The sequence below is a fragment of the Hemicordylus capensis genome, chromosome 1 (genome assembly GCF_027244095.1).
Source record: "Hemicordylus capensis ecotype Gifberg chromosome 1, rHemCap1.1.pri, whole genome shotgun sequence".
NCBI lineage: Eukaryota > Metazoa > Chordata > Lepidosauria > Squamata > Cordylidae > Hemicordylus > Hemicordylus capensis.
Window position 1 is genome coordinate 368,528,860 of NC_069657.1, and position 13,620 is coordinate 368,542,479.

General features: G+C 42.7%; 1 protein-coding gene across 1 annotated transcript in view; it reads left to right on the top strand.

Annotated features, from left to right (window-relative positions):
* IGF2R (insulin like growth factor 2 receptor) overlaps positions 1–13,620 on the top strand; it is a 138,276-nt gene that overhangs the window by 53,442 nt on the left and 71,214 nt on the right. The window contains exons 8-15 of the mRNA XM_053294828.1: positions 1,143–1,305; positions 2,033–2,207; positions 3,680–3,783; positions 4,287–4,451; positions 6,395–6,535; positions 7,299–7,445; positions 9,118–9,255; positions 9,893–10,028. Coding sequence (XP_053150803.1) covers positions 1,143–1,305; positions 2,033–2,207; positions 3,680–3,783; positions 4,287–4,451; positions 6,395–6,535; positions 7,299–7,445; positions 9,118–9,255; positions 9,893–10,028 — 1,169 coding nt within the window. The remainder of the gene's footprint in view (positions 1–1,142; positions 1,306–2,032; positions 2,208–3,679; positions 3,784–4,286; positions 4,452–6,394; positions 6,536–7,298; positions 7,446–9,117; positions 9,256–9,892; positions 10,029–13,620) is intronic.

Here is a 13,620-nt window from a genome sequence, read left to right on the forward strand (position 1 = left end):
GCTGCTCTGAGACCTTTTTGATCTTAAGCTCCAGCTGTCTGGTTCCACCTTGGTTCAAGTGCAGCCTATCCCTTTTGGACAGGCTTTGCTTGCCCCAAAATGTATGCCAGTGCCTAACAAATCTAAACCCCTCCTCCCGGCACCAGCGTCTCATCCACGCATTGAAACCCCTCAGCTCTGCCTGTCTCACTGTACCTGCATGTGGAACAGGTAGCATTTCATTAGGATGGCTAATGGATCTTTTGAACTAACGTATAAAAGGCTAAGAAGTGGTCCCAATTCAGCAAGTGCCCTTCTGCATATTTGGTGAAGTTCATGCCTTTTATAAAGACAGTTTATCCTGCTTTTGCATTGGAAGCTGTTTCTGAAATGCAATTGAGACGTCTGGAATTGGCTTTTGGTGCGTGAAGAGCAACTCTCTTCACCACCAAGAGTAAAAGAATGACAGGTGCTTCTGCTGTGTAGAAGTGAGCCTATAACCAGACTATTGTGGGAGAGCAGTCTAGTAAATCTCACTGAAATAGATAGGGCCTATCCAGTATATGGAAACATGTGAGTTTAGAGTTTAAAGAGGATGTAGGACACTGAACAATCTACTCACATGTTTACTAGGAGGCTATTCACACGATGGGACGAAATCTCACTAGCCCGGTGGTTCCTGAGCTGGTAACCCGCCCCTTGAACCAGGTTTGCAGAGTGAGCACTCTGCAAACCCAGTTTTTTGGATCGTGAGTACCTGTGGCGCGGCTCCACGCCATGGCTACTCATGAGGAGACCCCCGACCAGGAGGCTTAAAAGCAACCTCTTGGCTCGGGGGTCTCTCCAGTATGCCCTGCGCGCTCGCACAGGGCAATACTGGAGCTTCCGGGAGCCGCACGGCCCCTGAACTCCTCAGTCCCCACCGGCTCCGTCATGGAGCCAGCAGTTGTTTCCCAGTTGTCTGCGGGGAGAGCAGGCTTAGCCCGCTTTCCCCACAAACCCGGACAAAGCAGGTCTCACTGATCGTGAGACCCTCCTCTCTGTGTGTTAAACGTGTGTTACTATTACCTAATTCTGTGTCTTAGCCCATAAATATTGGGGTTTTACTTAAGCTAGATCTGAAGTATTTAACTTTTCTGGTTACAAATTTATCTTCACATCAGGACACAAATCCCAAACTCACTTCTCAAAGCAACTGCCAGTACAATATTGAATGGGTTACAGAATCTGCCTGTCGCAGGGACTACCTGGAGAGCCACAGCTGTGTTCTGACCAATGATCAGCATGATGTCTATGTAAATTTGACAGCCCTCACACAACCTGCAGGTAAGTGGCCTCTTTCTTTTTAAGTGTGAAGTAAAGGCATTTGCAGTCACTACCAGTTTTGATTTTTGCAACTCTAACACTAATGTTGGTAAGTAGTATAATCCTTCGTGGGATTGTGCCACTGATAGAATGTCGGTTGGAAAGTGTCTCCATGTGTGAAGTTCCCTACATGGGAAAAGCTAGGTTAGAAACTTTCTCCCTGATGTGTTGGTTTCGCACATGCACAGAGGCTGATGCAGAGCCATTTTAAAACAAGAGCTTTTGGAAGCGAAATGAATGTGAACTGTACCATATGCTAGCATTAAGATTTAGTCTCCTTGGTATTGAGGCTTGTAGAGAACCAGGAAGCTGTGTGCCAGATACTAAAAGAGTAACAGGTTTTTACAGAAACGCTCTGTTAAAATCCTGAGAATGAGATGGTGAGAACACCGTTGATCGTAAAGGAATCCAAATTCAGTTTGTTTATAATTTAAAAAATGGGGGCTTGTGTTCCTCACTTTGTGGCTGATGCTTCTGGGAAATGTTTGCATTGGCCTCTGAAATGGCTAATGCAAAGAAGTGAAAAGTGGTGCATCCACCGGGACGGTGGGCGCGGGGACACATGCTATTCAAAACGGGGTTGTAAAACTGATTGTGCAAGTGCTCGTAAGTGCCTATTTCCTGTGTGTATACTGAAATATGTTTACTTAAGATATGCTTCAGCTATGCTACTCCTCCCTTTCTTTAGGCTATCGCACTCCTTACTTAGCTAAAGATGAAAAAGAAGAATATTACTATTATCTGAATATATGTGGGAAAACAAGTGGAGGTAAATGCCATGATGAATATGTTTCCTCATGCCAAGTGAAATCTCAAAATTCTCAGTCCAGAATTGCAGGAAGGTTTGCCAGTCAGACCCTCAGGTGCGTACTCACTTCTCCAAAGAAATTTCCTAAGTTATGTGTTGGAGAAATCCCCCCTCACCCCCCGCTCAATGGCAGCTCTTCTTCTTTTAATTCAAGGTTACATGTTGGACAAGCCTGTTGGCAATAAATTCTGTTTCTTCTTCGCCACACTCACAATTTTGGAAGAAAAAAATATGTGAAGTTGGATCTGTGTAAAAGTGCTTTTCATAGCTATCATGTCACAGGCAGTTCCTAAAACTTCCTTTGTCTGTTATTTGGTCAGTTCTGCTTGCAACACTCTAACATTTCTTCCTCTCTAAGCTGCCCCACTTGAGGCATTCAGTTCATTTATCCTCTAAAGTGCTCATTTCTTTTAACAGTCTAGGCAGAACCCTTTTCTGACTTGCCATTATTTGATAGCAATTTTTTTAAAAAAAACACCAATGTACACAAAAAGGATGGCACAGAGAATTGAGCAACTTCTAGATGTGCCCTTCATTCATCCAATCTCCATTGCATTGTCCTGACACATGCAGGTTTAATTCAAGTTAATGAGGTTGGAAATGGTTTACAGAGTTAAGTTGGGTTAAATGAGCTATCCGGATATATTGTTAGTTTAGTAACCAACTAATTTTCACATTGTTAATTTTCACTACCTGAACTAAGGAATAAAATTCCATGTTGGTTTTCTGAATTGTCCATATAATGGGCCACAAGTATTTGGTTTCTGGTAATAAACCCCGCCCCCCAAAAACCCTTCCTCAAAGCAATGACTCAGACGAGGAACAAAAGTGAAATATACTTGTTCTGCAGCCTCACATGTTTAGATACTTGCTCTTTTGAGGGGAATGGCCCTGAATCAAAATCTTTGGCACTAGGCCAAGCATACTACCCAAGCTATATTACTGTTTTTCAAAACTGTTTAACACCAAAAAAATTGACAAACTGTATAACAGTTCACAGCCTGCTAGGTAATCATGGAGCTTTAGGGAACAAGGGTGTGTGTAATGATAAACAGTGCCTTTTAAACCCTGCTCATTGATTTTATTGTGATATTAGCAATGCATTGCTAGGGGTGGCAGAACATTTCCATTTAAGACAAGAAATTTGGGTCACAGAAATGTCAGTGTATATCTACAAAGGAGGATGTGGGTCTGGTGGATGGGCTATTGTCATAAGACAAACTACTCTGGAAGAAAAATTGTTCTACTTCTCAGAAAATATCAGTTTTTTTGTTAACTGAATTTTATCTTGGGTGCAAATGTGAAAAGTGAAGAAAAACTTGATGTATGACAATTTTAACTAAGAATCTTGATTGCATATTCACCAAATTTTTACAAAGCTGGAGCTAAATTAGATAACACTGTTGGAAATTTCTGCCGTTCTTGAGTCCATCTAAAGAGCCATTTGTGTTGGGTTTCTGATAACATTTCTTCCTTACATTGGATTATTACTAATCAGTACTTTATCTTTATGGTTTCTGAAATCAGATATGCTGATGGGGACCTTGTTCTAACATACCCAGGAGGAGAGACTTGTAGTTCTGGATTCCAGCGAATGACTGTCATAAACTTTGAGTGCAATCAAACAGCAGGTGATGCACATGCTAGTTACCTATTGCTTCGAGCAGTGTGTTTGCTTTTGCCATGTATCTAAACAAATCTAGTTTTTAAGACCAAAAGTTGTGCTTGTGTAAATGCAGTGTTGTCATTGTTGGTAGTGGAAGATGCTTTCCTGGCACACTATTCATAGCTTTGTGCTCCTTGGAATACGGAAGTATTTTCTAGTACATTGCATATCAGTGCAACTAAGGTATAATATTCATAGAGGATGTCAGTTTTCCAGAGCCCTCAGGCTGGCTGCTGTTGAAGGCATAGTGCTGAAGAGTCCTAGAAGAGTCCTTGGTCTCAGCTAACTGGACAATTGCCCACAATAATTTTATATAGCACAGTCCTAAATTCCTAAGAGAACCTTTCTAGCTTACATAGAAATGCCACAGACAGTTTTGGGCACTTCAGGGGCTGGCTTTTTTGTTTTCCTTCTCTTTTGTGGTGGTTTTTAATCTGTGCTTACTCTTCCTGCATTTTTTGCGAGAAGCCAATGATGGCAAAGGAGTCCCAGTGTTTGCAGGTGAAACGAGCTGCACATATTTCTTCACCTGGAAGACCAAGTATGCATGTGTTGGAGAAAATGGAGACATCCCTTGTATGGTTGCAGATAGGAAGAAGCACTATGACTTGGCACGACTGATTCGTCATTCTGGTATGTCTGTTTACAATTATCTCTGTGGCATGTGCTTCTATTATTTATGTCTTAATAGTTATTTTAAAAGTATTTATTATTATTTTAACATTTATAGCTCACTCTTCCTCAGAGGTGCTCAGAATGGTGTACATGCTTATTTTTATCCTCACAACAACCCTGTGAGGTAGGTTAGGCTGAGAGATACATGGCTTGCCCAGAGTCACCCAGTGAGTTTCATGGTTGAATGGGAATTTGAACTTGGGTCTCCCTAGTCCAACACTCTAACCACTATGCTATTATTAGGGCATCCCTGTCTTAAATGCCCTGGCAGGTAACATGTTAAAAACACAACTGTAAAAATTATATCCTGCTGCTAACCTAATCAGGAAGATCCCATACTATCCAGCAGCAGTATATCTGGTCAATGACCGGACACTGGTGATCTTCCAAAGCAAAAGGAGCTCATATTTGAATACTAACAAAAAATAAAATAATGCAGTTTCTGATAAATTTTCATAGGAACATAGGAAGCTGCCATATACTGTGTCAAACCAGTGGTCTATCTAGCTCAGTAATGTCTTCACAGCCTGGCAGCAGCTTCTCCAAGGTTGCAGGCAGGAATCTTTCTCAGCCCTGTCTTGGAGAAGCCAGGGAGGGAACTTGAAATCTTCTGCTCTTCCCAGAGTGGTTCCATCCCTGAGGGGAATATCTTGCAGTGCTCACACTTCTAGTCTCCCTTTCATATGCAACCAGGGCAGACCCTGCTTAGCTAAGGGGACAAGTCATGCTTGCTACTACAAGACCAGCTCTCAATAGATATTCTCTCAATATCAAGAACAGACATGGATATGTATTGTATGAAGATCTACAGTTATAACAGACTTTGTGGATGGGAAAGGTGGTACTTGATCACTAGGCAGAGTTGATTAGAAGTGCTCTCAGCAGACATTTTGCAGGTGATTGATGCAGTACTGCAAACATCATGATTAGCATAGGAAGAAGATGGGTCCTCAATCCACCTTTTGAGTGGTGGTCTTAGGCTAATGAGGGGCCAGTTAAGGCTGTCATTGCCTAGTCACCCAATGCATGATGAAGCGTGCATGTGTGTGTCTTCCACCCAGCAACCTGTCGCCCCATAGTTGTGTGGGGTGGAAGACCCCACCCAGTACTATGTGTCCTAACTGGCAATGAATCTTCAGGTTTTTAGATAAGTTCTTTCACAGCACAACCTGGAGATGCTGGGGGTTGATCCTGGATGGGCAGGGGCCAAAGACTCCAGGTGGTCAAGAACAATCTGAAATGGCCCATGGCTAATATCATTGTTCATTTTCTGCTCTTTATGGCTTTATATGATGACTTATATAATGTGTTAAATGCAACAAGGCCTAGCCCCTGCTGCTCCATAACTCTCTATCTACCAGTGTAGGCTTTGCCTTAGCTAATGATAGCCCAGGTTTTCTCCACACCATATAATCGGCTAGCCCAAGGGTTCCCAACATGTAGTACTCCAGATGTTGCTGAACTACAGTTCCTATCATCCCCAGCTATAATTTATTGTGGCTGGGGATAGTGGGAGTTGTAGTTCAGTAACATCTGGCATACCATGGGTTGGGAATCGCCTGGGCTAACCCATTGATCTCGCTTCTGCCTTTTCAGTTTTGTTCTCTTCCAGTTGTCAATAAGGGCTAGGCAGTATCCAAGCCAAGTTCTTGTATTTACACTCCTTGGTTGGTTGTGAAATACAATTTTTTTGCCTGAGATGTGCATTTTATTTTGCATGTTTGAAAAGCTTTAAGAAAAAGCAGGATAGCATCAAGAGGGTCACTACTGACACTCAGAAATGACTAGCACAGATGATCTTCCACAGGGCTATTCTTAATAGTTCTTTTTGTGTAACTTCAATTCCCTGGACAGATGTGACTTCTAAAGAGTTCTTAATGTAAAACATATCTCAATTCTAGAGTTGGAGCAGAATTGGGAAGCTGTAGTTGGCAACCCTGTAGAAACGGAGAAGAAACGTTTTTTCATAAATGTTTGTCACAAAGTACTACGGAATGGAGGAGCGATTAACTGTGCAGAAGAGGCATCGGTTTGCTCAGTTGGTGAGTGTGTACACTTGGTTTCACAGTATATAAAACAGCACAAAAGGTTCAATATCTGTTGCAGATTTCAGGTCTTAGCTTTTATAATTCTGTATCTTTCAGCTTGAGATGAATTGAGGTCTTTTCTCTCTATTTATAATACATAAATGCCCCGAAGAAGCTGAGATTAATAAATGACTGAATCTGATTTTAAAATTCTCTTAGAAAATATACAGAACTGTAGGTAGCTTCATTGGATTGTGAATCCTACCCCACAATGGATCAAAGTAGGATAACATCTCATTGGAACCAACATATGAATCACAAAAGATTAAAGAGTGAGCATTTTGAATTCTACAGAACTCTTCATCAGGCTAGATGGTAAGCAAGATTAGAGGGTGGAGGCAAGTCAGAGGTGTTCCAGTGGTCTGCAATTTGTAGAATTTAATGGTGAGTTAAGGGGTTTTATGTAGACTTGGATTAGCTTCAGGTGCGAGATGGCTTCATTACATAGCAGAAGCCTGCTAGGGTGAAGCCCCATGGCTGTGTGCCCATATTTTGGAAGTATAAAATAAGGATGTTACTCCACCTAATTCCCAGTGCTTAAAGTGCAAGAGAGAACTGCTAGAATGGCCTTCTTCCAGCATAAACTCATCTTCTGAATTAACCTCTCTTAAAAGGGGTTATTGATGTAGCCTTGCAGCTGAATTGTGCTAAACTTACCATTTGAATTTTTCTAAGATTTTCTGTTAAAGCAAGTATCCTTATTTTTCTTGTGCTTTAGACAAAAAGAATAATACAAAAAGTCTCGGGACATTTATGTCTCCTCCCACAAAAACTGGACAAACTATTCAGCTTCTCTATTCAGATGGTGATGAGTGTGAGCAAGGCAAGAAAATTCAAACCAAGATATCCCTTATATGCAAGCCGGGTAAGTAATGTTTTTCTAAAGCTTGGTTAAAGTAAAGATCTGTTCATATGGCATTGAACAGCTAAGCTCCCTGGAGGCCTAAAAACTGTGAAGGCAATGACAATGGGGGTCCAGAACCTGATCATCTTCTTAAAAGAGCAAGGATGGTGTTTGTGTTGCTCGATGGGCTGCACAAACACTACCCAACCTTGTGCCTCTCTTCCCCTGTGATGTTGTGCCTGCACCATTCTCTCTTGTGTTTGCCGTATTTATTGCTTTGTCAGACCTTCTTTGACTACTTATACACGCAAGGGAATGGGGCATGTTTGTTGGGATTACTGCCACCATTAAGAGCAGATTCACAGGAAAACTGACTGCTTAAGGGGGTAGGTGAGTAGGACCTGTCTAATCAATTTGTGTCCTGGGTTGATGGCCATGAAAACATGAATTGAAGACCTCAATTCCATTATAATGCCTTACAATCTGACTTAATGGCTTCTCAAGTGCCCTGAGATATGTGGAGGAAGGGTGGGGATATAAGATTATTATTAATAATAATCTTTATCATCATCATCTTACATCACATCCTTCCTCCATGTATCTGAGTGCAGCATACATAGGGTTATCCCCAATGAACTATTGAAGGCTGTCCGTGTTCTGTATCTGCTGGTTTTGATTGGTAAGCAGTTGTGAAGATCCTTATGGGTCAGAATTTCAGTCTAAAAAAATACTATGAATAAATGAATAATCCTGCAAGGCAGGTTGGGATAAGAGTGTAACTGGCAAAAGCAGGGCTATGAACTCGGGCTTCTCAATGCCAACACTTTTAACAATGATACTAGTACTACAGATATTCATATACTGCTTTTCAATAAGTACTCAGTGTGGTTTATGCAGAAAAAATAATAATGAAGATGCTTCCTGGTCCCCAAAGGATTCACAATCTAAAGAGAAACAGAAGGCACTCATCAGCAACAGCCCCTGGAGGGGTGCTGTGCTAGGGCTGTGGAGGGACAACAAACAAAACCATACTGGTGCACTCTTCTCTCCCAGATCAGTCTATGGGGAAACAATGTTAACGCAAGAGACTGAAGACTAAAGCCCAGGCTTCCAAAAGCTGTTGCAGGCTGTGTCAATGTATTCCTAAACTATAGACACTTCTGGAACCCATACACTCAAAAAGCTGGAAATAGTCCCTTCCAAATCTTTTGCATTCGCAGTCCAATACAAACCAAATTCGCAGCTTACGTGAGGAAATGCTTCTAAGGGACCCAGACAGGAGAGGGTTTTTTGTTTGCTAATCCACCATGTATACTCCAGTTATAGGCAGCACCCATTTTTAACCCATGGGCTGATAGTTGAATAGAACCCAAATCCACAGGATGTGGAATGAGGCCCTAGGTCAGTCACCACATTAAAAGAAGCCAAAATTAGGCTGCACGAATCCTCCTCAGAACTACTTGTAGCTATTTAACTGGGAGAAGGGAAGGAAATATCCACTCATGGGTCACATAAAAAGTCAGGTAGACATTTCTGCAGTAAGGTGTACTTAGCTACTGAAGCAAGCAAATCTGATCAAGTAGCCTGTGACAGGCTGACTTGAAACACCTCTAGTTTTGTGGGGTTTTTTTTACCAGCCTCTTGAAAATGAGTGTCTGTTTAGTTTAACACGATCTCTTTGTTTTGTTGCCAGGTGACCTTGAAAATCCTCCTGTTTTGATTAACTCTGGACAAGTTACATGCTTATATGAGTTTGAATGGCATACAGCTGCTGCCTGTGTCCTCTCCAAAACAAAAGGAGATGAGTGTAAAGTTTCTGACTCTCAGGCAGGTAAGTGTGTAACCTGTTGAAACTTCTAAATCAATGGATGTAGATGTTGGCCTTTGTCAAAGTTCAGCCTTTCAGTTGACCACACTCTTCATCTTGATTCATTTGTTCTGGATAGCTGTGGGGTGGGGGAGATTCAATTAATTAATTAATTAATTAACGTACTTTTATAAAGAAATTTCAGCTTTTGTTTTTTTAAAAAAAGAGCCTTGATTTGAATTAAATCTGGAATATAACATTAAACCAAATCAAACTGGTTCAGCACCTTGTCCTCCCCCTCCCCGCCTCCCTCTTGGCAGTAGAAATCAAATCCTTGCAGTAGAAAACCTTGCAGTAGAAATCCGAAGCATTGCTTTGGGTATTTTCCTGAATCTAACTGTAGTCAGTAGTGTAGTCAGTATTGAAAATGCAGTTTTGTGCATCCTTATGTACAAAACTGACTTAAGTTTGGATTTTTTGTATATATAATCTTGAGTTTCACAAAGCAAATGTGGGATTTATAAATGGTTCCACCACAGCACATGGAGTTTTTATGGAATCACTTTGCACATGTTGCCTGTAAGGGAAGCTTACTAAGTTGGTAAGTCGTGCGTTCATAAACCATCTGCATTGACCAAAGACTCTTATTCATTCTGATCAGGATTTTCTTTTGACTTATCACCACTGAGTGACACCTATACAGTAAACACAGGTGACTACACCTTTCACATCCATATTTGTGGTGCACTGCCAGACGAGCTTTGTGGGCCACAATCTGCAGCGTGTCAAGTAAAAAGGTGAGATTTCTCGTATGCTTCTTCCTACATAAAAGATCTCATGTAGTGGTAACTAAAGCTGCAATTCTAAGCTTAGTTGGGGGGGGGAGGGTTCCAACCCACTGAATTGAATGGGACTTCAGAGTGTGTTTAGGATCATACAGCTGCTGCTAGTACTGTGAATATTTATAGACTGCTTTTCAACAAAAGCTCTCAAAGCAGTTTATATAGGAAAAACAAATAAGATGTTTCCCTGCCCCAGAAGAACTCAGTCTAAAAAGAAACAGAATGTAGATATTGGCAACTCCTCCTGGAGGGATCATACTAGTTGCCGTAGTCTAAAAGATATCCCCTACCACATAAAATGAAAACGCTTTAAAGTAAAACATAGAAGTAATCAGCTGGGACCCAAAGAGCGGCTAAATGTGAGCCCATAGGCTTGTGTTCATTTAGTAAAATGTTTGACTTAAAGCACCAGAGGCCTCCCACAAGCCATGGCAAAACTACTTTTGCAATTCCCCTTGGCTTCACAGGTCATCTTTCTTGAAGCATGGGGTGGGGTGTGGGCTGTTCATCAAGAAATTCCAAAGTATGTAATGCCTGTATCAGTGACATTCTGGGCATGCACATCTATATCAGTGGCATTCTAGAACCTGGCCATAGTATGCATTTAAGTTTAATCAGCTGGAGTATGACTTTATAAGGATTTTCTTGTGAGGCACACCATTATTTCTCACTTGCTTTCTGTACTGAGGTGTAATCATCGTGATGTACACGCAGCATCTTAATACCAATTGTATTGTAAATGCTGTGCCTCCTTCACACTGGCACAGCTACTTTCAGTGAAAAAGGGCTGAACTGAACCACAGGTTTGGTTTTTTAGCCTTCTTTCCAGTAGGCTTATGAGATCACCCAGAATTCTCTATTTGTGTCCATCTGTGTGTGTGTCCATCCCCCTATCAATTTTGCCACGCTGGGACCAATAGGAACCAAATTGGGTACAGTTGTAGGGACACCTCAGTGGTGTAGTTTATGATGATGTCATCCACCCCAATCCAAGGTGGCAGACATGTACACTTTTGAGGCGCAAGTGAACTGCCTAACTGATTTGAATCAAATTTGCTAGAGCTGTAGAGGCACATAGGGCTCAAATGGTGTGGTGTGTGATGTCATCCACTCCAGTTCAAGATGGCGGCCACGTGAACATCAGAGGCACAAGCTGGCTAATCTGTGGATTGTCTAGCCAATTAAAACCAAATTGGGTGCAGATGCAGTGAGTGACATAGGGACACCTCAATGGCATAGATTGTGATGTCATCCAACCTGATCCAAGATGGTGGACGTGTGAACATTTGAGGCGCAAGTGCACTAACTTGAGGACTGTCTAACTGATTTGAACCAAATTTGGTGCAGTTGTAGTGGATGACACACAGGGACACCTTAATGCCAGGTCGGTCCAGAATAAACCTGAACCCATCCATGATTTGATTGTGGATGAAGGGGCCAACCTGGTGTGCATCACGGAGACTTGGTTGGGGGAGGCTAGTGGTCCAGTCTTGTCACAGCCCCAGCTTCTCCCTGCAGGGTATGCTGTAGAGGAGCAGGTGAAGGGAAGTGGGCGGGAAGGTGGAGTGGCTGTGGTCTATAATGATAACCTTTCCCTTACCAGGGACCCTGTTGGAGTATCTGAACATATTGAATGTGTATACTTAAGTTTGGGGACCAGGGATAGATCAGGACTTCTGTTGGTGTAGTGATCACCATGTTGCCCAACAGAATCCCTTAGTGAACTCACGGACTTGGTTGCAGAACACGCATTAGAGTCTTCCAGACTTGTGGTGTTGCGGGACTTCAATGTTCACTTTGGTACCAACTTGTCAAGGGCAGCTCAGGAGTTCATAGCGGCCATGACAACTATGGGCCTATCCCAAGTGGTCTCTGGACCGACACACATTGCAGGTCACACGCTTGATTTGGTCTTTTACTCTGATCAGGGTGGTGTTCCATGGGTGGGAATTGTGTGATTTCCCCGTGGTCATGGATGGACCACCATCTTATTAAGGTTAGGCTTACAGCCACTTCCCACCTCCGTAGGGGTGAGGGGCCTATTAGAATGGTCTGCTCGAAGAGGTTATTGGATCCAATAGGATTCCAAAAAGCATTGGAGGGATTTACTGTTGGCTCTGCTAGTGATCCTGTTGATGCCCTGGTGGAGAATTGGAACATCAAGCTCACCAGTACACACGATTGCTCTTAAGCGTTCCCTCCGACCCACTTTGAAACTGGCCCCTTGGTATACAGAAGATCTATGGGGGCAGAAGTGGCAAGGTAGGTGACTGGAGCACAAGTGGAGAAAGACTTGACTCAAATCTGACAGATTACGACATAGAGCACTTTTAAAGGTCTATGCTCAGGCGATATGTGCAGCAAAGAAGTGGTTCTTTTCTGTCAGTATTGAATCTGCAAGCTCACGTCCAGCAGAGTTGTTCAGGGCTGTGAGGGGGCTAGTATGTGCCCCGCCCTTCCTTTAATCAGAATTCGGAGCCATCAGTTACCCACTGTGATGTTTTAATCAGTTCTATGCATACAAAATTTCTTGTATTTGGGCTGACTTAAATGGAGACTCCACAATTGTTGTGGTGTTTGAATTGGAGGTGTCCAGCAACTCCTCTTATGTGGTTCAGCTGGATCGGTTTCAGACTGTGACTCCTGAGGATGTGGACAAGCTGCTTGGAGCAATGAGGCCTACCACTTGTTCTCTTGACCCGTGTTCAACATGGCTTCTTCTATCTAGCAGAGAGCCTGTTGTAGAAGGCCTGGTAGAAATCATAAATGCTTCTCTGAGGGAGGGCAGAATGCCTCCTTGTCTTAAGGAGGCAATTATTAGACCTATTCCAAAGAAGCCTGAATTAGTTTCCTCAGAGTTGAGCAACTATAGGCCTGTCTCCAACCTCCCATGATTGGGCAAGGTAACTGAGGGTGGTGGCCAATCAGCTCTAGGCGGTCTTGGAGGAAACTGATTTAGACCCATTTCAAATTGGCTTTGGGGCGGGATATGGGTGGAGACTGCCTTGGTTGGCCTGATGGATGATCTCCAATTGGGAATTGACAGAGGAAGTGTGACTCTATTGGTCCTTTTGGATCTCTCAGCGGCTTTTGATACTATTGACCATAGTATCCTTCTGGAACGTCTGAGGGTGTTGGGGGGTGGGAGGCACTGTTTTACAGTGGCTCCTGCCTCTCGGACAGATTCCAGATGGTGTCGATTGGATACTTTTTCCCTTTGAAATCTGAGCATATGTATGGTGTCCCTCAGGGCTCCATACTTTCTCCAGTGCTCTTTAACATCTACATGAAACCGCTGGGAGAGATCATCAGGGGATTTGGTGCGGGTTGTTATCACCATGCTGACAGATATCTATTTCTCCATGTCAACATCATGAGGAGATGCCATAACCTCCCTAAATGCCTGCCTCATAGCAATAATGGGCTGGGTGAGGGGAGAATAAACTGAGACTGAGAATCCAGATAAGACGGAGATACTTATTGTTAGGGGTCAGAACTCCAGATATGATTTTGATCTGCCTGTTCTAGATGGGGTCACACTTCCCCG